The 26606-nt window shown below is 45.3% G+C and overlaps 2 protein-coding genes across 9 annotated transcripts in view; one reads left to right on the top strand and one right to left on the bottom strand.

The window, feature by feature from the left end:
- Positions 1 to 11562, top strand: part of bcl2b (BCL2 apoptosis regulator b) — a 21655-nt gene extending 10093 nt beyond the window's left edge. The window contains exon 3 of one of the 2 annotated variants that reach the window (XR_011085583.1): positions 7505 to 7650. Coding sequence is in view for 1 of the 2 variants with exons in the window: in XM_049746408.2 (XP_049602365.1) it covers positions 7505 to 7642 (138 nt within the window). In the remaining variant the exon portion in view is untranslated. Of the gene's footprint in view, positions 1 to 7504 lie in introns of both variants that reach the window. The other variant, XM_049746408.2, reaches the window with a different exon arrangement.
- On the bottom strand, positions 11406 to 26606 carry LOC125984489 (5'-AMP-activated protein kinase subunit gamma-2). Of its 7 annotated transcripts, none has more exons than XM_049746391.2 (16): positions 26374 to 26606; positions 25281 to 25343; positions 24063 to 24291; positions 19353 to 19555; positions 17442 to 17493; positions 16531 to 16637; positions 16001 to 16082; positions 15453 to 15511; positions 15330 to 15375; positions 15173 to 15227; positions 14962 to 15088; positions 14497 to 14662; positions 14367 to 14404; positions 14141 to 14287; positions 13875 to 13968; positions 11406 to 12604 (listed from the first exon to the last, which is right to left on the bottom strand). In XM_049746391.2, the coding sequence occupies exons 1-16, from the start codon at positions 26455 to 26457 to the stop codon at positions 12591 to 12593; spliced, it is 1566 nt and encodes a 521-aa protein (XP_049602348.1). In that variant the 5' UTR covers positions 26458 to 26606; the 3' UTR covers positions 11406 to 12590. The 7 variants fall into 7 exon arrangements, with proteins under 7 accessions (XP_049602348.1, XP_049602347.1, XP_049602350.1 ...); XM_049746390.2 differs by having other exon boundaries at positions 11406 to 12608; positions 26374 to 26605; XM_049746393.2 differs by lacking the exons at positions 24063 to 24291; positions 25281 to 25343; positions 26374 to 26606 and adding exons at positions 21684 to 21813; positions 21870 to 22100 and having other exon boundaries at positions 11406 to 12608.

Here is a 26606-nt window from a genome sequence, read left to right as displayed (position 1 = left end):
TACTCACATGCGTCGCACTAAAAAGCCTTTTGGGAAAGGAATGTTTCAGGGTCAAAGGTTGGGGCCACGGGAAGTGCAAATTGAAGAAAGCTTAAATGTGAGCTAGTGTTTAAATGCCACTGAAAATTCTGTTCAGGTTATCTGAAGCACCATGTTGGAAATTCAGGTTCTAACCTCAATCCTAACCAAAAGATTGAGTGGGCACTAAAGTTTGTCACCCTAAGCATATTTGTCTCCTCTTTTGCGCTTATACAGTATTTTGACAACATCTTTCCCGCTTGACTTGTTAACTTTGGCCCTCAGAAGAATTCACAACAGGAAGTTCCCAACTAATTACATTTCCAACACAGGCAAAAATGCTTCCTCCCACACACCATGGACCTTTGCAGACCTCGGCTGTCACAATAGGTGACTTATCATCATCTGCCGGCTGCTTTTTTCCCCCCGTGACGAAGGCGGTTCTTCACCTCACAAAAGAGAAACGAGTGGCGTCAGATGGCGTTGGTTCATCGCTGAAGAATGTTCAGATGAACTTATTGGATGACATCATGGGTAATGCGTGGGGGCACGTTTCGCTTTAAGACAGCAGACTCGTTTATCTAAAGGCTCGCCAGCTCCCTCGCGCTCGTATCAAACCGCTTGTTTGTTTCCCCATCAATGCATTCCTAGCATTCCTTTCCATGAAAATCAGCTGGTTGCCTGCCTGAGAGAGGTCGTTGAACTTTTCCCCAGACTCAGAAGAGGGCGGAGGATGAAGGGAGGGTGGGAGTACGGAGAGATGATTCCGGCTTCATGTGATTATTTTGAAGAGCTGATGAAGTGAAGCGGGCTATGCATGATTTAAAAACATGAATGATCCCACGCATGGCATAGGAGGGGGGCTTTGTACCTACACTGACCTGTGGGGGGCAGTATGGTGCCAGAGAGCTTCCAGACTGCCACAAAATCTAAAGAAGAAAGTTGAAATGTATGCTAATTGTTAGCTTGTCTGATGTAAACTCTTCACTTTTTCTTTTTTTTTTTTTGGTGCCAGTTGCTCTAATAAGAGCTGCCTGCCTTCACTGCGGCTTGGTGGGAGTTTCTGCAAAGCGGGTCGGGTCGCCTCCTCTGTTCCCACTTCAAAGATGCTCCCGAGGGAGCCCGGCCTCAAACGCTCGATTGTCTGCTTTGACATTATCGGACATCTGAGATGTTGGATCGGCTTCGCTCTGCTGCGCCCACCGACGGCCCCCGGCCGGCCGTTCGTTCGTTCTACCTTCGTCCCGTATAGTGGGGCCTCGTTTCCAGGGCGCAAACCTGAAACCACATCCAGTTCTGGAGAGCAAGCGAGGAGCCCCCTCCCAGATGAAAGGGGACACCGAGCGAGACGGCGGCAGAACTTTGATGTTCCTCGCCCGACATGTCGAATTGTTTCTCAGATGTCATTACACGCCGAATCCCCCTAAATCACAGAGCCGAGTTGGGATTCCATCAAAGGCCGTGCATTTCATTTGAGAAGTCAACTTTTCCCCGGGCTAGAGCTCAGTAAATGCTTTCAAACAAACAGAAAATCTCTTAGTTACGATGTCTAATACGATTCTGGCCCTCTTTCTCTTGCTTTATAAGTGCATGTTTGGCCCGCCTGCACTCTTTCCCTAGTTACACACTCAGATTTAACCATACTTGGCTCTAGCACCGTCCGGCTTAAACCAGACGATGATGTCATCCCGGGGCGTCTGGCACAGGAAGTGACTTTACACTAAGTGAACTGTTGAGAACTTGAGAAAATAGTTGAGCAATCATTCCCTGAAAAGGTTCTTTTAGACAAAATGTCAAGCTCGTATGGTCGCGTTACTTGAGAGACAACAATGGAACATTTGAATGAAATCCCAGTGACGTGATTTCGCTCTTTTCAAATTGAGAACAATCAAGCTACCTTACACCCACAACCACACACACAAACATACACACACCGTTTCCAACAAGCGGTAGTCTGTCTATTTTCAGCCCCTGCCTGTCAACATTGTGATTGTGTGGTCGTAAAAAGGTCACCAAGTGTCTGTTTTAAAAGGACAAGATGTAAAAGTCTTTCTTTTAACGGCTTGTAAACAAATGAGTGCAGCCCACACATCCAAGCAACCAAGAAAATCTCTCAGCCTACTTCTAAAACTGCCTCGAAATGTCCCGTCTGAGGTTTCAGTGAAAACCAGCAAGCCCCATCTTCTCAAAGATGAAAAGGTAAGCAGAGCTGCAGTGTTAGCGCCGATTACCGGAACTGCAAACTGTTTTAAAAAACTAAAATTTGCTATGGTTCAACTAGCCAGAGGTGGCTTTGAACAAGCCTTGTGTATTTTTAACACACGTATGCTTCCACACAAAGACACCTGGAAGGTATTTCACGTCTCCTTTCATTTTCCAGTGTCAAGAGGAAGTCAATGTCACCCATGTGCTGGTGTTTTGTCACGGCAGCGTTGACCTGGCATCTTCCCACGGTTCACTATCAGGGCATTCCGATCTGAAGTGATCAGCCTCGGAGCTCTCGAGTTGTTTTCCACAGATAGCATTTGGCTTCCCGTACGCACTGAATGAAAGCACCTTGGATAATTATCGGATGTCTGATCATTAACTGGAAAACAGATTCTTCTTTCATTCACTCCAGTGAGTCACTGCGTATTCATCGGTACGACACGTAGCTTCTCGGCAGAAGGCCACTTCCGTGGAAGCCGCGGGCGGGTCATGCCAACAGCTGACGTTCTTTGCCAAGGGACCATTAGCCACCTACACGGAAGACAGGCCGACTTAGTGGCAAAGCCAGCTTTATTTGGCCGGACGTGACTGAGCGTCACTTTTCCGTTGTTTGAACGAGTAGCTGGACCGAGGCTGGTTTTATTGGATTTGTCAGCGCTTCGCTAAGAGCCGAAGCCGGTCGTTATTTATAGCGGGCGGCGCAGCACTCAAGCCTTTCCGTCCGACTCGCCTCGGTCACTTCCTCCTTTGACCGAATAGAGAACGCCGGCTGCTTTTAGATGCAGCCAAGCAGCCATTTATAGAGCCAGTGTTAAAGCCGGATGTCCAACTTACTTCACCTTGGTCAGCTTGTCCATCGGTGCACATTTAATGCTTTCGTAAGCCGACTTTTCTGTCGATTCCGATTGAAAGGATTCCGAGTTCTCTGGTCAACAGTTTACAAGTGACATGACCTATAAATACAAACTCGAAGCTCCAAAATAGATGCCAGAATTTTGGTCATTTTTAAAACTGGAAATTTTTACAGATTTTAAAACATAAAGTGTGGGTCACATAAAATGATGTGGTGGCCCAGATCCAGCCCTAGGGCCTTGGGTTTGACACCAGTGCTTTCAATTCTCAAGGACAGGAACAAAAGTGGTCCTTGCGCTAGAGGTGACATGATTTGTACTCTGCATGCTAAAGAGAGTGAAAGTAAACGGCGCAGAGGAGAACAAATGACAGGAGAGCAAACACAGCCTGCATCCATCCCATAATAATCCCTCTCCCCAAAGGTCACCTTGTGGACCGTTTCATGTTGGATCAATAAAAGGCATTAAGGCCTTCTTCAATAAAAGTTGTAGGCCAATCCGAGGTGTGAGATACTTACAAAAAAAGACATTTCAGATCCCTTCACCTTATCTACAGAAACATTCCTATGTGCAGGAACGCAGACGTGACCAGTTACAATGTCTGAGGTTGGGCATCGGAGAATAACACAGGCAATAGAATAGAAAACAATGGAATGACACCGGGCATGTGTGGGTGTGTTGATGTGAACCGATGGCTCCCACGGGGTGATGCGCTTGTCTATTTTGTAAACACATAAATGCTGCTGACGCACCTTTGAATATTGATGAGCCTCTGCGGTCACGAGCCACGAGGAACTCGTTTTACGACGAGTTGCACCACTTGACAGTGTGTTTACTGACCCACTTGGATAGTTGACACACACGACAGTCATTTATCGGCATTTGGTAGGAGATACATGGTTGAGTCCACCCTGGAGTGGCGACCAGACCATCACAGGGGATGTATAGACATTCTCTCCCGCATTTACAATTACGGACTATTTTGATTTGTGCCAGGAAGTAAATACCGAAAAAGAAATTATGTGGGGGAATCTGCCCAGCTATCGAGCGCCGTCATAAACGTCATCTCGTTCTTTGGCGGCGGGTCAACAGATCCCGCACGGGGGACATGATGGAAGTCGACCTTGCCGCAAGGTTATTCTCCTTCCTGCCATTGTGTCTGCGGGAGGTGAGTTCTATTGTGCTTACATGAGTGCATGTTTGAACTCGGAGGTAGAAGACTTACGACGTCAAGATAAAAGGGGGGCGAGACAGAAAACGGAAGGGCGGACTGGATCTGGGTCGTGACCCTCGAAATTGACTCCTGTTAAGTGCTCTGATGTCGTAAATTTACATCGAGCATTACAATGAAGTATTTTTTTTGTTGCTTTGTGCAGTTTACACTGCTTAACTAAATCGTACAGATCTATTACACAGAACAGAAATGTCAAGCTTGCACTTTCTTTTTTTTTTCTATCTTTTTTTTCTCCCCATCCCCTCCCTTGAGTCTTGCATTTTTTTTTTTTGTTTGACTTTAATTAGCCGAGAAGTCATGCGGAAGCTCATTAGAAAATCAAAGCGAGCCAACAGGCGGGCGGGCGTGAGCAATATTTCAGAATGCGCTTTGGAAATATACAGCGTTTAATACGGGCAAGCCCACGTCGGGTCCCTTTAATTACCAGCTGAACTTTAGCCCACATCCCTTTCGCTGCGCTCTCAGCCGGCCTGCAATTACCCACCAGAACGTTCACGCACGCGCACGCGCGCACACACACACACACACACACACACACACACACACACACACACACACACACACACACACACACACACACACACACAACGCACTTGAGTCTTGTTGTGCACAAGATGAGTCAAGATGCCCAGTGGAAAGGTCCGTCCGCGGAGCTCCAAAATCTTGCGAAAAGCAAATGCCAGGCTTCCCGCCGGTGGGAAAAGCAAATGAACAAGGTAACCATGACGCTCGGCTCAGGCGACCCTCCCCAAATCCTCACTTGTGGCCTCACTCTTGAGGGTTTCCGCATGTGCCGGCGGCCGACCTGGCAACCCCGGCCTGCCCTTGTGACCTTTTGGAAAGGCAATGATCCCCCCTCTCCAAAAAGAACAGCCACCCTAGAGAAGTGTGATCTCCCAGGTGCACAGCTGCTGTCAAAGGCAGATGGTTTGCTGCAGGCTAAGCGATGAACGCAAGTTTAGCCGCTCGCTCTGTTGTGGTTGTGATAAATGCTGTTTTTGCCATTGCTCGTCGCCCGCTCCTCAATTTTATGTGCGCTGCCGGCTGCTTATTAGGATTCCTCCGAGTCTCGCATTTCCATAATGGAGGTCACTTGAAGAGGAAAGGAACAAGTGAGAAGGACTCTTTTTTTTATTTTTTTTATTTTTTATGAGACCTCACACTTAAGAGAAAAAAAGTGTAGAACAAGATGGTGCCAAAGGCCCAGCTCGTAGAAATTTTATAATTGGTATCAAGGACGTACAATCTAGCGAAGTTTAAAACACTAATAGGTGGGAGGAGATAGCTATGTGCGTTTGCCAGAGGTCAACAGTAATGTTTGTATTTCCACAAAGTCACATGATTTTTTTTCTTTCTCGGAAAAAGAGTGGCTCACAAGTTCCAGGAGGGAAAAGTGAAGCACGCTGCAGTCCCATGACATCCACCTGACAAGCCTCCAGTATCAGCAACCAACGTCACACCTCCTCTTCTTCCTCCTCCTCCCACTGCAAAGTTATCACCAACCGAGCTGGTGTGGAATCTTTTTACCATCTATCAGCGTTCCTGGCAGCCTCTTACTGTAATTGGTTGTCTTGCGTTTCTGACGGAGCAATCTGCCCGGTCCGTCTGGGTCGCGTCGAGGACACGCGTCATGAGGGGATATCGGCCGTCACGTGACACCATTGAGATGTCATTTTTACGGGAGCCGCCCGAGAAGAAACAGAACAAAAAAAAAAAGAGGGAGCAAGCTGGAGTCTGTGTTTTGCCAAGCAAAACATTCCCCTCAGCTGGAGGTCTGACTGGAGCAGCTTGTTCTCTAATTAATACCCGCATCCTGGAGACCAGGAGGAGGTGGAGGAGGAGAGAAGGGGTGTAGGGGGGAGCTTCGGCATTTTCCAAAATAAAAGTGCTCAAAAGGCTCCAGTGTTAACCGAGGAAATGCCGTGCGGTTTTCACAAGTGGCGACTGTTTTGGCACCCGAGGGCCCGCAGGAGGAACAAACTGCTGATGCTTTGACTTGGGTGACGCACACGCAAAGACCACCTCCAGATAACCCCCCCCCACACACACACACACGACTCTAACCAACCCCCCGGCCTTGAGAATGCCATGGGACAGGAAGGGAGGGGAAGGAACAGGAAATACTCGTCTCCCCAAAGCACATATTAATAATAGACGTTGGCTTTTTATAGTCTTTTGTTCCATAAATGCAGCATAGCTGCCTTTCTTGCATCAATGCTGTTATTTGTGAAAATATTTCACAGTGATGATTGCCAAAAACACATTTTGGACTCGCTATGACACTGTGTGATATTTTAACCATTAGTGAGGAATTCAAATTTTGTTGGCAACAGCATCTCTCAGCAATTGAGGACTCGGAAATCCAGCGTGAGCGAGAGTCAACAATTTCTAACGCTACAGCTGAATTGTACGACATTTCAGCGAAGGGAGTCGCAGTCACGCCGCGGATCACGCTGAGGTCAACGTACGTTAAGTTGGGCATTAGCCTCGAACGCTAACTTGTTATCAGAAAGCGTGGACCTTTCAGCGTTTGTTTCATTTGAGCTGATGTGCTGCACGACTTCCTGTCCAGCTGTTGCTGCTGTCAGTGCACATCAACAGATGTGTGTATCACACACACACACACACACACATTGGTAGCATTTTCTCCCAGCCCCATTTTATGGCGGAGCAGACGTCTTTGAAAACAAGTCGACTATTTGTTGTGCTCCAGTACCGTAATGCCACAAAAATGCACCATCTGCTACAAGAGTTGGCGGGTTTTTTGGGTGATTCCCGTGTTTGTCAAGTGTGTGTGTGTGTGTGTGTGTGTGTGTGGTGTCTGTGGTTATGTGTGGGCGGGTGTGTGAAGTGTAATGGTTCTGCTGGCAGCATGGGCGCAATAACAACACATATTGAAGGCTGCTCTGAGGGGGGAATTTACATACAGAAAAATAAACAAACATATTTTTGGGGGGGGTTGTTTATCTCTTGCGGATTCCAGTCAAGCTGATAATTGCGGTTTTGTTTAGCCAGTTATTTTCCAGAGAGCTGATGGGAAAATATTTTGCTGTTTGCTGGCCATGCAACTGGGCCCGGACTCTGTTTTGGATGACCTTTGGATCATTTATAAAGGGACAAATGGCAAAATCTGTTTACACAAATCTATCTCACCCTTCTACCAGTCAACATTTGCTGTCGTTTTTGTGTACAGGACGCTTTTGTGGAGCTGTACGACCGTCAGAGGGACTCTGTCTTCAGCTGCTCGTGGCCATCCATCAAGACAGTCTTCGGCCTAGCCGCACTTGGGGCGGCCAGCCTCACCATCGGCGCGTACCTCACCCAGAAGTGAGGCGCCTTTCCCTCCACTTGGCTTTAAACACTTCAACCCTAACCCTTCCCTCCAGTAAACACACTAAGTTCACATCATCACGCTGACAACACAGAAGACAACTGAAGATTCTTTTATTTTAGCTTTCCCAACCTCGCCTTCTCCTCTACTAGTAGTAGCATGAACCTTACATTAGCATAGACAGTAGTTGCACGTGTCACAAGGGGAAATGGGACGGACGATGGGGACAAACCATTGCGGTGCCCCTGCTTGTTGGGGGCGGAGGACCCCGTTTGAACTGCGGATTCCGGTTACCCCCCTTACGCCCCCTCTCCTCTCTTGGTAGCCACCCATCAAAGGACTTCCTGTGAAGAACAGCTGCTCAGAATGTATAATGGACTAGCGGAGGAAGTGGATGTGTACACTGCACGGACACAAGTATTGGGACACCTATAGATAGCCGCAATAAAGTGGAACCGATACATAAATGGATGGATAATCACAGTATGTCTGAAATACAAAGCCAGTAAAAAAAAAAAAAAAAAAAAAATCATTCCACTACTTTAATTTATATCAAAGTTGGTATATAAAAGAATAAAAAAAACTCAATGTTAGTAAAAGTGAAAACAATGACTTGGTATTTTAGCAACAAACAAGTTGACGAACATGAAATTAGACATTGGGAAAATAAAAGTTCTGTCATTCCTCGATGGAGATGTGGGTCCCGATACTTGCGTCAACATCGTGCAATCTAAAAGCTGGATGCGAGTGGGATTTTAGCTCCAGAACGTTCAAGCACAGAAAAGTGAACGTTTGGGGGACACAAAGAAGATGTCCGATGGCAGAGAGAAGGACGAAGAAGCATGTTGAACTGAGCACAAAAGGAGCAAAGCGTCTCATGGAAGGGAATTAACAAAGAAGCACTCCTGTTGGAAAAGAATCCTCCAGAGAAGTCATCGCCAACTTCAACACGTTCTTTACGTTTGTTTGTCGTTGCTTTATTCATACACACGTGTGCGCTCCAGGGTACATAAATACAGATTTTTTTTCTGATCACACACAAAAGGCTTTGCGATCATAACTATTGAACAGGTTTGACATTTACGATCGGACATACGATAATCAGGCCTTTGATTGAAGGGGAGAATGGAGTGGTTCTCATAATGGGCCTGATTATCGGTATGTTTGTACCCTGCTGCAGTAGCAGTCTGGTCCAGTAGTGACCTCAGCTACTCGGATTTGGAAAATCACATCAGCCCCCCCCCTCAAAAAAAAAAAAAAAAAAAAAAAACTGTTCCACTGTAGTGGAACCTGAGAAGTCCCTCCTCTCATCGAAGAGCTCCTGTTTTATTGATGTATGTCTTGTGTTTCAGTCTAACAGAAAAACTGGAAGTGATCCATGATTTTTTTTGTGTGTGTGTAGTTTTTTTTTTGTATTCTTAAAAAAAGAAAGTCTTTGCATGAGTGAAAGACACTGATGTCTCAATATTTATACATGAGAACAGCGTGGAAGAGGACATAAACAACATTGTCTATTTATTGAGCGGTACCAGCTTTTTAACAGTAAAGTCAGTGATTTGAACTTTATTTTTTTTGCCCTTTCTATGGAATAACACTGTAACGACATTATTTTTCCGGCTGCTATTGTAACACCACGATGTTTTTAAAGTGAATCAAAAGTGTCCATATTGGCTTGAGGCTACTACGAGTTTCATTTCACGTCGCCGTGTACAGCTTAAACTGCCACCGTCTCGTCCTCGATAGCTGCAAACCAAAGTCAACTCGTATTTATGTTGAATTTGTCACCCCTAGAGGTAAAGATGTTGCTTGGCCATGACTATGTTAATTGTACTATTGTAGTCCGCTTTACGTCCACGGCATCATTTGCTGCTGCTGTTGCGGGCCTCAATGCGGAAAGCAGCCACAGCTCGCTCTAACAGTAATACAACTGAATTTTTCATTGTTGCAATGTATTCCTTGTACATATAAGAATGTAGGCACTATGGTTGCTGTACTGTTTTACACCTATAATCGCAAACCTGTAGCACTTAAAGAAAAAAAAAAAAAGTGAAATGTGTTTTGTTGTTTACTGCTATAACCCACAATAAGCTAGGGGATCCCATTGTTCCTAATAAAAACATTTGTCGAGTAGCCGCCAAGTCTATTTGCCGAGTCTCATTTTTTTTTATACGTTTTGGATTTTGTCTGTTTAATAAAGATGTCGAGGAAAGATTTAAGGGGGACATACATATGTGATGTAACAAGTAGTCACTGGAGTTCTTGATCAAGTATGAATAAGCAAGTCATCTTTTATCGGTCATAAAACATGAGTGACCGAGTCTAGCACAATTCGGAATCTTTGAGCCATCTTTAACATGTCAACGATAACTGCGAAAACAATGCGCAAAATTCGACTTTTGGGTGGAGCAGATCTTGTCCGTCCGTCCATGTCTGTTCTCTATACAAGTGGGCCTCGCCTAAACCAGCACACATCAAAGCTGTCCCCAAACACTGCACTTGCCAGACTGACTTCCATCCGCCGCTAAACACAAGTGCTAAAAAAAAAAAAAAAAAAAAAAAAAGGGGGGGGGGGGGGGGGCTAAATGCCCTGCAGGCAGGTTTTTGCACCCCCCTTCTCCAGTCACGCCCCTGCCACGCTCCCCCTCGCCTCTGCTCTGATCACACATGTCTTCAAAGGCGGCAGCAGTGGAATTTGTGAAAAGCACGATGCAGTAAAACTAATGTTGAAAGAGTGGCGAGAAAATGAGCGAAAGGAAAGAAAGTGTGAGAATGCTGGCGGCGGAAGGGGAGTTCGTTTGGGCAATCCCTCCCCTTTGCCGTGCATAGAAAATGCACGACGTGCTCTGAAGGGGAATTTTAAATCAGCCTGTGGATTTTCAATCGAGAGTCCGGCTCAAGCGTGGATACCCAAGACGAACAGAGGGAGCGGAGGAGGAAGCCCTCCCGCCTCTCCTGCTCGGGGGCTACAAGGTGTGGTAGGAGGAGGCCATCCCAGCACTGACTCGGGGAACCACAGGGGAGGATTGGGAGATCAAAGTAGATTGTGTGGAATCACTCGGGTCCACTTCTCTTCCCTCATTTGGAAGTCCATCACATCCACTCTGAGCCGTGCTGGGTGCCTCATTTACACGGGAAAAAACTTCCTGCTGAAATGGATATTTTCCCCAAGTAGAGATCAAACATGCATAGTAGTGAAATCACACGTGGAAAGATCCAAGCAGGCCAGACAGGTCATTGCCTCTATTGCAATCATGGAATTGGACTGCGAGATTTCAAGTGAGCTACAGCGCCACCGCGTGGCCTGCGAGGGCTCAACATTTTGTTCAAATTTAAGAAGAGCATGATAAACGTCGCGTCTCTTCCCAGCAAACGATGGCCTTAAATTATTCCTAAGGAAACAATTATAACTCTTTCCAAGTAGCATTCAAAAAGTATCTTCAGCCTATCACTAGTTCCACATTTAATTGACAGGCTCACCTTAATTGATTTTTTTTTTACAAAAATAAAATTCTACATTCATGTTTTTTTTTTTTAATTAGTAATAAAAAGACATCCCATGTACATAGCATTTTCCAATGCTTGATGACTAAGCTTTTGGAGTAAGCCCAACTAATTCTGCTTGTAATAGTCAAAAGTATTTCGTTAGTTACTTCAAAATGTGCTCGTCAATGCTACGACACCAGAGGCTCAAAATTCGGCCTGATTATCCGTTTAAGCAAATAATTTTCCCCAAATAAAATGACGCAGTCAACGTAAAACCAAATAAATGAGTACATTCAGTGTCTTTTATTTTTCTGCACGCAGAAAAATAGAAAAAAAAGCAAAACCAGAAGAACATTCATACTGCTGTAAGTGTAATTTGTCGTGCTTGCACAGTTACAGTACGTGTGGATCCAGCAGCATATTTACAAAAAAAACAACAGAAAAATGCAGTCTTTTTCATGACGCGCTCAAAAAATAAAGCTATCAGTGTCACAAACCCAATCCTATATACAGTTCATCGAGGAGATGAGTCACATGTCCAGCTGCGGACATTTTCATTTCCCTAGCATCATTTTTTAGAAAGGAGAAAAATATATACTATATAATGCAACTTCAGTCTCTGTCCAATGACGCGCATTTCTTCAAATAGCAGCCATCGCTCAACTAAACTGTCACACTGTACCTCGTCCACTTAATAGAAATGAACCCTTCCCTCAAATAGACGAGTCCCTTTTTTTTCCCCCCCACGAACCAAAAGGTTCACTGGAATTACCTCAAGGACGCTACTATGCTGAAAAAAACCACACTTGGAACTCAAAACAGCAGCAACTACCAAAGCATGTTAAACGTCTGTCGGATGATTTAGACGCATGCTGTAAACTGCGGTCGTTCCATAATATTGCTTACCGAGTGGTAAACATTTTTTTTAGTTTGTGTATATAGATGCCTCCCGTGAGCTTGACCACTCCTTGCAGAAATACTGTTGTTTCAAAATGTCCCGCTTTTTATACAAACTTAAAAAAAACGCTCCAAATTTGAATTGAGTACATGCTTCTTATTTGCCAAAGCTAACAGACTGAATTTTATATTTTAAACCGTTTTAAACACTATTGAAACAACAATCTGTTTGCAATTGGAATTACAAGAGTGAAATTATTATTATTGAACTCAATACTTTTTGAAGCTTCCATGTGACAATTTCAAACCCGTTTGGTCTGGTCCACCTTACCGCTGTAAGGCGGCTAGAATAGTGTATTTATATGATGTTTCTATTTATACAGAGATAGTATGTACACAGCATTATGAAATGGTGGTCTGATTAGAGCAGTCAATAACTACATTCAACAAGTGCCGTCCTCAGTGCTCACTCCTCTTTGGTTTCTATGTAGCATCAACTTGCTTTTGTTTTTTTATAGGTCTCACCACGTCTAGTCTTTCGCTGGTGCTTCCTCTCAGTCGTTCAGGTTCACGTCCTTGCATCTGTCTAAGGAGAAGAAAGATAGGATATTTTGGAGTTAGTTTGTTAAAGTTCGTAAAGCACCAAAGTTGTTACAAATGCAAAAATAAGACTATTTAGATTTTGGGCTAAACTGTGATGTTTAAAAGATTTAAAAAAAAATAAACTGGCATGTATATAAAAATAAAAATTAAAAAAGCTCTAGACAACGTGCTTCGTCGGGCTGGGCGACGTCAAAAACGGAACTCCTTTACTTGTATACGGAATATTCACTTGGAGGTCAGTAATCGGGTTAGTATACACGAGATAATCTTATTTCAAGCGTCGAACCGAGTCGGGTGACAAATTAGCGATTTTTTATTTTATTTATTTTTTTACTTCGCTGGTGTGTCCTGTTCTTCTTCGTTGGTTTTATTTTCAGCTACTTGATTGGAGGAGACTTCGCGCTGCCTCATCAGACACAAGGGGGGAGGAGTTTGCGGTCCCCCCCCCATCTAACTTCTTAAAGACCTTTTTATTGATATTAAATTATCACCCAGCCACCAAGTCTAGTACTATTAATAAAAAAAAAAAGAATATCTGCACACACATTACAAGAATATTTGCAATAACCCAAAGTAGTTTTTTAAATTATCTTTTGTGTCTATTGTGATAAAACAAAACGCTCCAAAGGGGTGTACCTGAGATTGCTATATAGAAATTTATAGAAACATTTAATTAAAAAAATAATTCACACTGAAGCTACATTCCTCCAAGCCACACAGTGCAGCCAAGCAGAGCGCATGTCTTTCCTATGCGAACAAGTCAATGTTCAACTTTGGGGAGAAACAAGCAATAATGGATTCTTCTGTAACCGTGCACTCGCCGAGCCAACGTGAATCTGGCTTTAGCTGCAGGTTGTTATTTCTGGCAACTTGCACTTTAACTCCTTTACACCACTTAGATTTCCCCGAACCATCTTTGTTACTACAAAATAAAACCCAAAGAAATTTGAACCACAGAGCACATTGTAGAAAGACAACTCTCTCTCTCCCGCCCAAACAAATAAGACCAATCAAAATTCGAAGCACCATGCTGACACTATCAACTCTACAAACGCTCAAGCTTTCAGCGACATGCCTCCACACAGCCGGCTTACGATGCGGCGTGGTCGCTCGCTTCCTACCTGGGAGCAAGTGAGAGGGCGGGGTGGGGCGGGGCAGAACGGGAGAGGAGAGAGCTCGGGGTGGGGCAGGGTTCGGGTGTTGCGTCCCGGACTGAGGAGTTGCGCTTAGCTATGCTGGGCGTCGATACCTGCTGGACTGAGCACCAGGGCCTGGAGGATGTCCGACAGGGAGACGATGCCCTCGATGCTGGAACGCTCATCCACCACCACCAACCGATGTACCTAGTTGGCATGGGAGAAGAAAATACACCAAATTTACTTTATTTTCAATAAACACCTTGATGAAGAACTGTTCACTATCTGCCAGCCAATCCCAGGGTACATAGACAAACACCGACAGTCACATTCATACCTACAGAACTGGTATAAAAAAAAACAAAAAAAAAAAACTCACTTCCGCTTTGACAATTCTGTCCACAATAGTCTCCATTGTTTCCATTTTATGGCACTTCATGACACCTTCGAAGTACTGCGAGCGATGCTTGAGGGCCTGGGTGACCGTGATGTCCAGGTTGTTATACGTCTTCTCGGCTGCCAGGTTCTGCACACAAGCGAGCTTTTGTGACTCATCAACACACGGGGGCTCAGTCTCTCCGCCGGCCCAACGATTTTCCACTTACAATGACGTCAAACTTGGAGTAGATGTCCACAACTTTGCCTAGAGGGGGAGGAGGGGGACAAAGTGAGCTTTCCAAGACTTTTTTTTTTGGTATGCATGACTCCTAACCAGCGGCTGAATATTCCATTGACCTGACTCATCGACCACGGGCAAAGCAGACACTCTCCTCTCGACAAAGATGTTGAGAGCTTTGATGATGGGCGTTTTGGGGTGGATGAAGGCAATGTCCTGGTATGTGCCGATGCCCAACTCCCCCAGTGTCTGCTTCATGAAAGCTGGCTTTGGCATCTCACGCATCTGGACGACAACGACACACAAATTAAAACGTTGGCCACCAGGAGGCAGCAGACGAATGAAAAATGAGAGTGAATGGTACCAACGACATGGACAAGCAACAGGACAACAACACGTGATTCAGACAACATAAGACATTTGAAATTAAATCATGTGCTTGACAAATTGTATTCTGAGCCAGGCCCTCTTTCTGGAGAAAGGGCAAAAAAATCCCAGGCACACTACAACACCTTGTACAAAATAGGGCTCAAATTGATATATACGGCTTTCCAATCTCTCGTTTGTGATGGTGCTGGACTCACAAATAGCTGAAGGAACTTGAGGATCCTCTTGTGCGTGAGAATATAAAGTGCGTTCCCGGTGACGGGGTCGATGACAGGCAGGCGGTGAATTTTGTTTTTGATGAGCGTGTACACGGCGTCGAAAAGGCTGCGACACGACAAACACCATGACGGCAACAAATCCGGAAGAACAAAATGAGTGCATCTTGATTCAGAAATCGGAGTGGTGTACCTTGCATCAGGCGATATGTTGACAAGAGGTTTGAACGTTGCTTGAAGGTAAACCTCTGTGGGCACAGAAATAAAGCGAGTTGAATAAAACGCTCTGCTGTTGCAAAGCTTGAGTGAGCATCAGCTCTGGAGCCCATCTAAGGTTGAGTCATGCTCACCTCTCCACGTCTCAAGCTTATGTTCTTCCAACTCATAAATTTGCACCTAGAAGGGAAAGAAAAGTCAGTCGAATATAAAGCGAAGCGAACCCGAGGCGAATCTCAGTCATTAAATGGCGCTACCATTGGTGACTTGTAGTATCTGTGAAGGATGATGATGAAGTCTGTGATTGTCAGCATGCCTGCGATGAGAAAACACGGCGTTAACAAACTCGCCGCCTGATGTTAGGTGAGGAGAGAACCGTGTTTAGAGGCTGCGGTCCAAGCGTCGCATCCGACTCCCTCACGCTTTATTTATTTCGTTATTTAGCATGAGCAGTAAAGGCTATCCAGAAAAAGCCACAACGAGCGAGGCCAAGTCACTCGCTGCGCTGACGTTTCTCTTTGGCTGCATTTTCAAACAGCATTACTTGCGAGTCAATATGGAGGGAGCCACTTAATGCTTTGTGGCAGTTTCACCCAACTTAATAGTCATGCTGCGCCAGCCATGACCGGCATCATCATACAAAGTTTCCATGGTGCTCATTCAGCAGCGGCGCCGGCACAGTGAGGTGATGATTATGGCTAAAACATTGAGACCTACAAATGCAGACGCTGAAGACGGGGAATGAAACTAGCATTTCTATCGACACAAGACTGTAAACTATTATTGGTGGTTTTCGGGCTCTTACCTACAAAGCTTTGCTTCTCTGTGTCCCAGAGTGGAGCTGCTCGCACGCCGTTTGCAACCAAGGCAAAGAAGGCTTTCTTAACCTGCCAAATATCATTTGGAATGGAAAGATCAGTTTCACATTTCACCCAGGAGAATGAGATTCGTGTTTTAAGATGCGAAATGTCTGTGTGCGTGTGGCCTCTTTCTCATGGGCCGGGGGAAGCAGAGGAAGTTGTGTGAGGTGAAAGGCAACTTCTGAATTCCCTTTAATCTGCTGGGAGTTATTTCCTCTTCTCTCAGATAAGAGTTTGTAGCCCTCGTCTCTGTGGATTTAGTGGTTGACGATATACACTTCAAAGAGCTGGCAGGCTTACTGTTTAACAGCTTTATGGCGCGCTCATCTCAGTTTCAGCCTCCAGCCAAAAAGTGATCCCAGGTCAAAAACATGACTTCTAGCGCCGTTTATTATTAACCCAGCTGTGCCATGAACAAGCACACTCAACATAAGATGGTCCAAGACTTGCTAAAGCGACGACAACCCACACTCACTTGGAGAGCTGTGTCGAACACCACCAGCTTGGAGCTGGTTGGCACAATGTCGTAGCACTTGTGTGATTTCATAAAGCGCATGTAAATATCACTCTCAGGCTCAGCAGCTGTAAGGAAGACACACACAAAAAAGGAATAACGTTGAGAACAGGGAGACGTTTCACAGGGAAAACATAATGAGCACTTGGAAACAACACGCGCTTGACAGCCTAAACAACCATTATGGCTCTGGAGCACTCACTTCCACTTTATTGCACCCTCCCACTCATCGTTAAACTCTGGAAGAGGCGAGGATAGCAGGATGAAACGGATACCTTCCTACACTTTAAAAGGCTTTGTGTGGACGCTGATAAGATAACCCACTCTAACGTTCAGGTGCATCTCAATAAATGAGACAACTATTTTAGAAAGGTTCTTTCATTTTAGTGGGTCAATTCAAACAGTTAAAAACTTCCTAAACAAGCCAGAATACACTTTTGCTTAATTTCTGCAATGAACACAATTTCGATTCTTTGTATAATATTGCAGTTTCATGAGACGGTAAATTTGGGAAACCAACATTAAAATCACGAATCACTGTGTGTAAGTAAACAATGACTACCAAAAAAGGTCAGGTTTGTATTTCTTGTTCAGGAAGCTGCATCTTTTTAAATACAGTTCCTATAATAGCAACCGTATTATTTTAAGCATGATTTTTTTTTTTTTTAAACGCATCAACACTTGTCCGTTGTGAATTAGAACTTTCCTTCTGGCAACTCAATGTCAACATTTAACTCGCACAAGGCGAGAGCGCGCATGATGGAAAGTATGTTCAGACGTCCGCAAGTGGCAGCCAGCTAACAGTTGCCCTCATATCAGATACAGTTGCTAATTGTTGCGTACCGCCGTCGCCGCTTTCACGTTCAACTTACCATCGTCGTCTAGTTCAAGTTTCTCCAACATGCCTTCGAATAAACCGGACACCTAAACGAGAAAAAACAGGTTTGTACCCTGGTGGCACCCCCAAAAAATATTGAAGATGGGCGACGCACAAAAAGAAAACTTCGCACTCAAAACAATCGCCGTGACGCCTTTTCCCAGAAGCCCCTGCGGCGACAGACGACGACGACCCCGACGACGTGCGTGCCACTGGCGTTTGGACCCCGAGCCCCCGAACCGCTTCGCTTGGGCTAAATATACGCACACAGACTGAGGCGCCACTTCGCTGTGAGGCAGCAACTTCAGGCGGTGCTTTATCTCAAGAGCACACACCCCCTTGTCGAGCCACAGTGGAACAGTCCCTCTGCACTTGACTCGAGCAGGAAAGGGGAGAACACCCGCCGCGGGGCTTCCAAACAAAACCGGCGCAACTGAATTAGCCGAGCTTCAGACGCGACAAAGTCGTATTCCGGCACTTGGCAGTCAACGGAGCGGAAGGGCTTGCCAGTTATGGTGGGTGAGAAGCCGGAAGCTCCACACCGCGTGTTGACACACCCCTCCGCTGCTCACCATATTAGGAAAGCCCTTGTTGCTAGGCAACGAGAAGCTGGGGATGCCTTGCTGCATCATTGCGTGACATAAGGCGGGGCCGACCGCTGCTGCATTCCATTAAACTGGGAAATCTGCACATCAGCACTCTGACTCGGTAAAGTGCAACATTTCATTTTCAGTAACGGAAAGCCACTCAAAAGACAATACAACTTTACTCATGTAGCGCATTTCACAACAGCTGGAGCTGTAATAAAGTGACAAACTGCCTCCTCACAAACACTGTGGCCGTCAGCTGTGTTTTTATGCCAGACTCGGATCACCTGGTACACTTTCGGGTCAGATGTAGTAAACGTCGAGGTGGAAATTTCCTACCGCCCAGCCGTCTCAAATGCATAACAAAACAGAGTTTTAATGGCACATCAGCATTATGTTCTGAGCTGTTTCTCACAGATTTCTCTTTGGGTGCTTCATTTGTAAGCCAATGTGCAAAAGGGGCACTGCAGCAGCAACGAAGGATGCAAAACCGCTCAGGGATGCTCGCACTGCAATGGTGACACAGCGCTTCTCCGGCCAAAACACTTCCATAAATCTGCCGCATCCCAGCAAGCACAGGCTGCACGGCAAACTTCAGAGGTTTACGAGCCATTAAATTGATTGCTTTTGAAAAAAAAAAAAAAGTATAATACAGCTACAAGTATATCTGTGGGTGATTTTATCAGGAGAGCCTTGAGTGGTCCTTACCTGCCACCCCTCAATCACAATCAGCAATCGTTGAGCGTTATTATCAGCAGTAGAAAACACAGGAGATGAAATATCGATCTGCTCTAGGTGTCTCCAAGCGAGTATTTGTTACTGCTTCAGACAATTTAAATCACCACCATGACTCACATGCAAAGAGAGCTGTGGACACTCTTAGTCCACATTAATGCCGTTTGAGCGACGGCTAACATCCCGAGATAATATTTACACCTTGTGCTCAAGCCACACACACACTGCCGATAGCCTTGATGGACACAGACACTGAAAAGCATGGTTGCTAATGCTATAGCTAACAAATAGCCAATCTATAATGTGGAAAACAAAACTAAAGATGTATCTTTCACATGCATATGTCACTTCTAAAGCCAACAAAAGCCACTGTCTCCGCTTCGAGACTCCAAAACTACAATTTCACGTCTGTGTTGTCATAAGGCATAACTCACGTCCACTGATGAGGGGTTAGAGCCTCATTTAGTTATAGATTAGCATTCAAAAGCCCTTTAATGGTCTCGTAGTCCACACATCTTTAAATAGACAGCTTCTCCCTTTAAAGGCCTTTACAAGATTAGGAACATTTTTGCAGAGTGACTCACTTGTTGTGAGGTAGAGTACACCGGCACGGGACTGGAAGGTTTCGGGGGTTTGGCGAAGGGAAGGCCGAGGCGTTGTCCCGTGTCCAGAGGTGTGGACACGGAGCGCGGACGGGAGCCTTCCCCCAGGCGTTCCGGGCTGGGGCCCACCTGCTGGGTGAACACAGGCTGGCTGGAGGCCTGCGTCGGGGAGGAGAATCCGGAAGCTTAAAAAAAAAAAAAATGCAAGTCATTTCAGTGACACTAACAGCGTGCTATGACAGCTTGAAGGTAGCACTGGAAGGATGTTGTGGATAATATCACATGCTCGAGATGGAATGCACAACGCCTGGCGTGGCTGCTGACAAACTAGAATTAAGTCACTTCCACTTCCAAATACAGTACATCATGGTTATTTTAATACACTGTGTTCTTAAATAAATAAATACATAAACACCAGGAAAACCTGATAGACACTCAAAGAATTTCTGCGTTTGTATGTTTAAAAGTTACACAGCACTGCCATAGAAAAGTTAAAAAAGAGAAAAAAAAAAAAAAAAAAAATCAGGCCTTGAAACACATTGACGACTTTCTTACACTTTATCCAATACAATTGGGTACACGAGCGGTTCAGTCAGCTGTTTGTGAAGCATCTCCCGCTTTGGCTGGAGGTGTCAGTCACATGACCTTCTCTCTCATGAGGCGTCACAATCTCACGCCGTGACATGTGACACTGCCGACATATTTGCCGGGCCGGACAATAAGAGACACGCTTTCAATAGCTCACGCAGCCGACTTTTATTATCTCGACGGGATCTCAAATGCCCGGCATTCAAATGTGTTAAAGGGGATATGTTACGCAAGATTGACTTGCATATAAATAGTTGGGTCTCTGAAGTGCCTTAAATTGGCTAGCGGTGGCCATTCATTTACAGGCTGTACGGGGCGCCTGCTTTGTCGGGACTACAATAACACCACAGTTGATAGTTGTTTGAAAAACATCTGAAAAATGTCAAACATGGCCAGATAACGTCATCACATGCTCAAGAGAGAATGTACGACTGAGATGAAGCCTGAGCTTCTGACCGACATGAATGAGGTACAAAGGAGGCAAAAGCCACATGGCAGCTCGGATGAAGTTTGACTAAAGACGGCTGAAAGACCCAGACGTGAAGAGACAACATTGTCTGGTTTACCGAGACACAAACTTAACCGTCAGCGTCCTTGAATGGCCCAGCCAGAGCCCTGACATGAACATCTGTGGAGAAGTCTGAAAATGGCTGTGCGCTAGTGCTCGCACCCAAACTGCCCTATGATGTGTGCCAAGCATTTGACATGAGAATTAAAAAGATTTAGGTTGTAACTGCAGCCAAAGAAAGTTAATTCATATAGCCCTTAATAAAAAATAAAAAAAACATCTCAAAGTGCTTCACATGCCCACAGTTGAAGCTATGTTAGCTTAAATGCTAATCTGTAATGCCAGACAAGTTAACCTTGAAACATGCAGGCAGCGCATATAATAATAATTAAAGGCATATATTATTTAGGCAAATAAAGTCTCTCAGCATTGGCAGAAGTAAAATGTGTTCTTGGATCTTAATCCAGACCAGAATTAATCCGCTCCTTGCTCAGATATGGCGGAAAAATAGCTAAAGCCCTCATGTGTTGCAACGCATAGCAGCGGGCCGGCAGTATCTCTTGACATTTAGTTGGCGTAGAGCGGGCCTCGCTCCCGCCGTTTGGCCTTCCTATTTTAGCCGTGCTGTTGTGGCACATTCCACAGGAGGAGATAACAGCGCGACAGGGGCCTTGCTCTCCTTGCCCTGCTAGCAAGCGGAGTAGCGGCGGCTGCGTGCCACCCAGGACACAGGAAGCATGCGTCTTGTCATAACAGCAGCTTCAAACAAAAATGGCTGCCCTTCTGTTCACTTTTGGTTAGACATGGCATAGTTTATCACTTGGCCCTTCACTGATGGCCCTCATAGAAGCCACAAGTACAGCAAGACGCTTTAAGGTGAGCTGTCGCACCGTGCAAACTAACAGAGCCAGATATGGTTATGTTACTTTCAAGAGGCCCGCCTGCGCTCTGCTTGGTGGTGCATGACATCACGGAGCTCGATGAAGGTTCTTCCCTAAAAACAAAGACATGGAGCTGCGTTAAGCCGATCCCAGACTTTGGAGTGAAAGGCACCGCGGCAGGGATCCCAACCGGAGACTTCTGGACTATGGAGCATTTTTGTAGGACACACGGAGACAAAGAACCATTTTGACTCAGCTACGAGCAATTTGGAATCATCCAACCCTTGCTGTTGGATGAAGTAGATTGACCAGCTAGGTAGAAAATGCACACGTTACCCGCCAGGCAGGACGCTTCCGACTGCTGCCTCGCTGCCAGCGCATCTTGCTCCTTGCGTTTCTTGCTCTTCCTCAAGCTGCCAAACCTCTTCATGGAGCGCGGCGGCGGGTCGCAAGCTCGACGCTGAACCTGGCCGTGACCATCCGCATTACGACTGAGCCGCACAATAAAAGACACTCGCTCACCTTCCCTTCCTCCCTTGGTCCTTTAGGGGAGGCAACTTTTCCTTTCCCTTAGATGCTGCTAATCTTAAGGCAAAAGCTGCAAAGCTCCTGCAAAGATTCTTCTTGCATACCCAGCTGTATAGATTCTGCAATCCATGACAAGTAGTTGAGCTGTAATTTATGCAGGCAAAACTTGTCCTCCCCAATGATGTGTCCGCCTCCCGTGGGAACCCTCCCACCTATCAGCCGCATCAGAGTCGTAAATTGTCAGGTGCAGCTGTGGGTGGGTGGCGTCTCTTTTAATATAGCACCCATGAGGGGAAAAAAAAAAAAAAAAAAAGGCCAGCCTGCCGGGCAGTGATTGGTGGGCAACCGTGCCCCCTCCTTCCACTGCACCTCCCACCTCAACGAGAGTAAACTCAGCCAAGGCGTGACACGAGCTGCTTCTGAAAAAGCTCCTGAAGATGAATAATCAAGAGTGTGGCTGGCTGTGAGATGCCGCTGCTGCTGTTGCCGCTGCTGATGATGATGCAGACATTTGTGCTGTCTCTGATAAGTTCTTTTTTTGGGCGTGGAGACCTTTAAAAGGTCCCGTCAGGTGACAGAAAGGGGGTGGGGACATCCAGTGGCCACTCATCTGCTCCATTAGGAGCAGCTGACTAATGATGTTAGCTATGACTTGACTATGATGAGTACTCACTGATTCTGAGTAATTTTGATATAAATATATTTGTATATATTTTACTCAATGGCTCATGAAATCCCAAGGGGGGAAACACACAAACGCCACCCAAAAAGGTCTGACAGGGACAAATTGACACGCTTGAGTTGGGTTCATTTTTGGAAAGTCCAAGAAATGTGCAGTTCTTTTATTGACTGACAACATGCGGCACACTATAGCAACATAGAGCGAGAAAGAGAGGGGGGGAGGGAAGGAGAGAGCAGGAGCTTCTAGGAGAGCCTACTCACTTCCAGATAAGGCCATCTGGCCAACTGTTGGCTTCAGACTGAAAAAGGGCAAGAGGATCATATTTGGTTGTACTATCATCGTAGATAATCATAAGTCATACCATCTAAATAATATTAGATGAAATTAACCGTGGCAACACAAGCTGATGAAACAAATTAAGTTTACAGCGCACCCTTGTGGCCAATGCAAGAAATCTACAAGCATTAGGGAATAAAACAAAATATGAGGGACTAATAACTTTGTTTTAGTACGAGGACCCTATTGTGATTTATCTATCGACACAAAAGCATGGGGGGGACATGTAAACACAACACAAGATTCGAATCCAGAACCCCAGAACCGTGGTGCACCTCACTAACCACTACTCTATCTTTGCTGGGAAGCAGTTATGGCTGTCATTGTCACTTTCAGTAAGCCAAGTAAATACTTTTTGACCGTTTAGCATGAACTAAAACATTTTCCGCTTCGGCCGTACTAACTTTGCAATTCCAGTCAGGCCCTCAGAGGAAACAGTGGTCACGTATGAGCCCAAAACATGTGAGTCATCACTGCGTAGTTTAACTCTTGATGTTTCTAGCAGCTCTCTCTCTCTCTTTCCCCGTGCACTTATGTAACTGTGCAAACCAGTGCTTGGCAACATCTTGCGGTCACTCCCATTCACGCTTTGAGAGGACCACATTGCCATTAGATCATTGAAGTGCTCCAATAGCCACACTCGAAGCAAAGTCCAACAATTTAGCCCTGCTCTCATGGACTGACAGGAAATAAAAACAAATACCAAAGCACAAAAGCAAATGTTTCCTTTTTCCTTGTTGACAGAGGAAGCTTTTCACACTGCACAAGCAATCACTTGCCTGGCACACCTCAAGACCGCGCTCACAAAACAAAGCAGTGGAAAAGTTCACTGCGAGGGAAGCGTGCCTTTTACTTCCTTGTTGATGTTTTGCTGCAGGTCAGTCATGCAGCATGTACATCAGGATTTGGAGATATTGTCTTGACTTTCACCTAGAAAGGGTTGTGCAATAGGAATGATACTTGTGCATTATAATTTACAGAGGTCATGAAATGGAGCCACCTCTCAAATGTGAGTCATTTCAACCAGAGTGGATGTTAATTGTGCTCTAATTGGATATCTAATTTGACCAAAGAAGGCCACAGACCTTTTCGCTTGGCAACGTTTTGTTTGGTTTTGATGGATTTGAGATAAAATCGTCACAATAACAAAATTGAGTTTTCTGACTTACCTCTGCGGGCTCTGGAGAATATCTTGATGCTTCCAGGGCTACTGCCGGATGAGGAGCGAAAAATGCCACTGAAGCTGAGGCGGCGCGGGGATTTGACCGGGGACGACTGATAACAGGAAGAAGGGAAGACGTTCTTTGGGGAACCCGAGTTGGACTTCCCCGGACACGGTACCGGGCTGCTGGCCGGCTCCCCCATGGAAGGTCCGGCTGAACGGATGCGACGCTCCCCCTGCGAAACCATCAGAATACACTTTTACGACGGCTTGGGAATCGCACGCGAACGCAGACTTAGAGAAGACCTGTTATGAAACACCAGAAGCTGTTCTTTCTAAATGCAGCCTGGCACTTCCTTCTTTTCACAAATACGCAACGCTGACGGCTTTACACAAGCGCACATGGGAGTGTAAACAATAGCTCGTGTAACATTTATTCAATCAAGTGCTAAGCTAGGAGGGAGGACGCTAGCACGAGCTTGTGCTGTTATTTGGCCTTGGAGGCAATCTGTGCGCCTCTATTAGAGGAAATACAGAAATAGCCACTTTCTATTCCATGCAATCTGGAGAGCTTCTGCTGCCTTGGAAATAATTCCGTGTAAACAGTACTCATGTGGTCCCAAGTGAGACAGTGTTGTTTTGTCTGGTGGTCCGACAAGGCCCGACAGGACGGCAATCGCTCAAGGTGGCCTCCTTTACACATTCATTTCCCCTTTTTTTGGAAAGCGATCCTGTGCTAAATCAGAAGGAGCCGGAGAACACGCCTATCTCCGACGTTCTTCTCGGTGCTATTGCGCAAGAAGAAATAGACACAAGGGGACGGGGCGAGGCGTGACTGGCGTGAACCGTAACAGGAACTCGCCAATAAAGTGGGCCAGATAGGATGACGAGGCAAATCAATAGCTTGGCATCAGAATTGCTCTTTCAACTATTTTCTTCATTTACTTTGCCTTGAAATATTTTGCTTGTAAACCTGTTTATTTGTTTTCAATGTACATTCTTTTGATATTTCTGAATAAGCTATTTTAGTTCTCTTTGCTTTGCTTTATAGATTGTAAATCCTATGAAGTGTTGTGCTTTTGGTAGTGTGAAGCACAAGAGTTGCCTTGTGCATATAACAAAGAATAAAAGAAAAATGGAAGTGTGAATGTGAAAGGAAATAAAAAAATGCCCATACAAATTGCTACATATCAAAATAGTACAGTAATGGAAGGAAATTGTTTACCGTGTTTGGGCTTCTAGGTGAGCAACCCTTTTCCAACTGAGGAGAAGCAAATGGCGAGAAGTCCTGCATAGAAGCAGAGAGACATAAAGTCCATGAGGAGAGATAGTGGAAGGCCAGGTGCTTCACTTTTGCATTTCTGTGTAAACATGAATGCATTTGACCATGACTCGGGCAAAACTTGACATTCCACACGGACAACAAAAAAGTAACGGCAGGAGTGTAGCAGAAGAAAGTTATCATCATCAGACTCAACATTGTTTGAGTGTTTTACACTGCTCCAAAAATAAAGTTGAGTTATTTCCATCAGAGAGCAGATCTTGAAGTTGCTGCAATTAAGCTGAAGTGTGGCGGCATTAGCCAATTAAATGGCGTTCTGCCATCAGGAATGTGATTAAAGTCCACTCTACAGTGATACAGATGGAGTTCAAAAGTCTACCTGGTGGTCGGAAGAAGTGGGAAAACAAAGGCCCAAACACGATACACACTTATTGCCGATTGCTGACCATAAATTTCAGTAAATAACATTAAATACAGGAATTGAAATGACACTTTGAGACAGTTTCATTCAAAATAATCATCTTTATGAAGGGAAGGTGTTGTTGTTGTTGTTGTTTGAAACAACACATTTATTTGATCTCATTTCAGTCAGGGATGAGGAACGTCCGGCCAAAGGCAGTTATTTAGCTGGCACCCAGCATAATAATACACGATATATAAAGTACAAATAAACACACAGAGGTACAGTTTAAATTTAAGGCAGGTGTACAACATGTCAACAGACATTTTTGGGAGAAGATAAAGTCAACAAAATCATCCTCACGTTCAAACCTACGGGCAATGTTGATGAGTTAAGTCACTTAACGCAAGTGTCCCTTCACCCCTGCATTAATAACAGGCGTACCTAATAAAGTGGCCGCTGGGTGTAAATAAACCGTAATGAAAGATTTCAACTTTGCAAGCTGCAATTCAATGCAATGGGATGGCAAAGATGTAGAAACGTTTTACTCAAAGCGAGCGTCGCGTGCACTCGTGCTATCCATTAATTAGCAGATGCCCTATTTTACAGCAGCCAAAGTACACTTGAGCGACTTACGGGCACGTTAATGCGCAGACTTCTCCTCCTCTTGGGCAGCTTCTTGGAGCCTCCCTTGCTTGACTCCATCAACGTACTCCCCATTTTTTCGACCAAAATCCAGCCGCTGAATAAAGGGCTGAATCACGACTATGAAACATCAACAAACCCTCCTCGGGGTGGAATTGGTAAACAGCAGAAGGGCAGAGTAACAGACGATAAGCTGCTGCTGCTGCTGCTGCTGCTGCTCTACC

The sequence above is a fragment of the Syngnathus scovelli genome, chromosome 17 (genome assembly GCF_024217435.2).
Source record: "Syngnathus scovelli strain Florida chromosome 17, RoL_Ssco_1.2, whole genome shotgun sequence".
NCBI classification, from domain to species: Eukaryota; Metazoa; Chordata; class Actinopteri; order Syngnathiformes; family Syngnathidae; genus Syngnathus; species Syngnathus scovelli.
The sequence above is the reverse complement of the archived record's forward strand: the minus strand, read 5'-3'. Positions and strand labels throughout refer to the sequence as shown.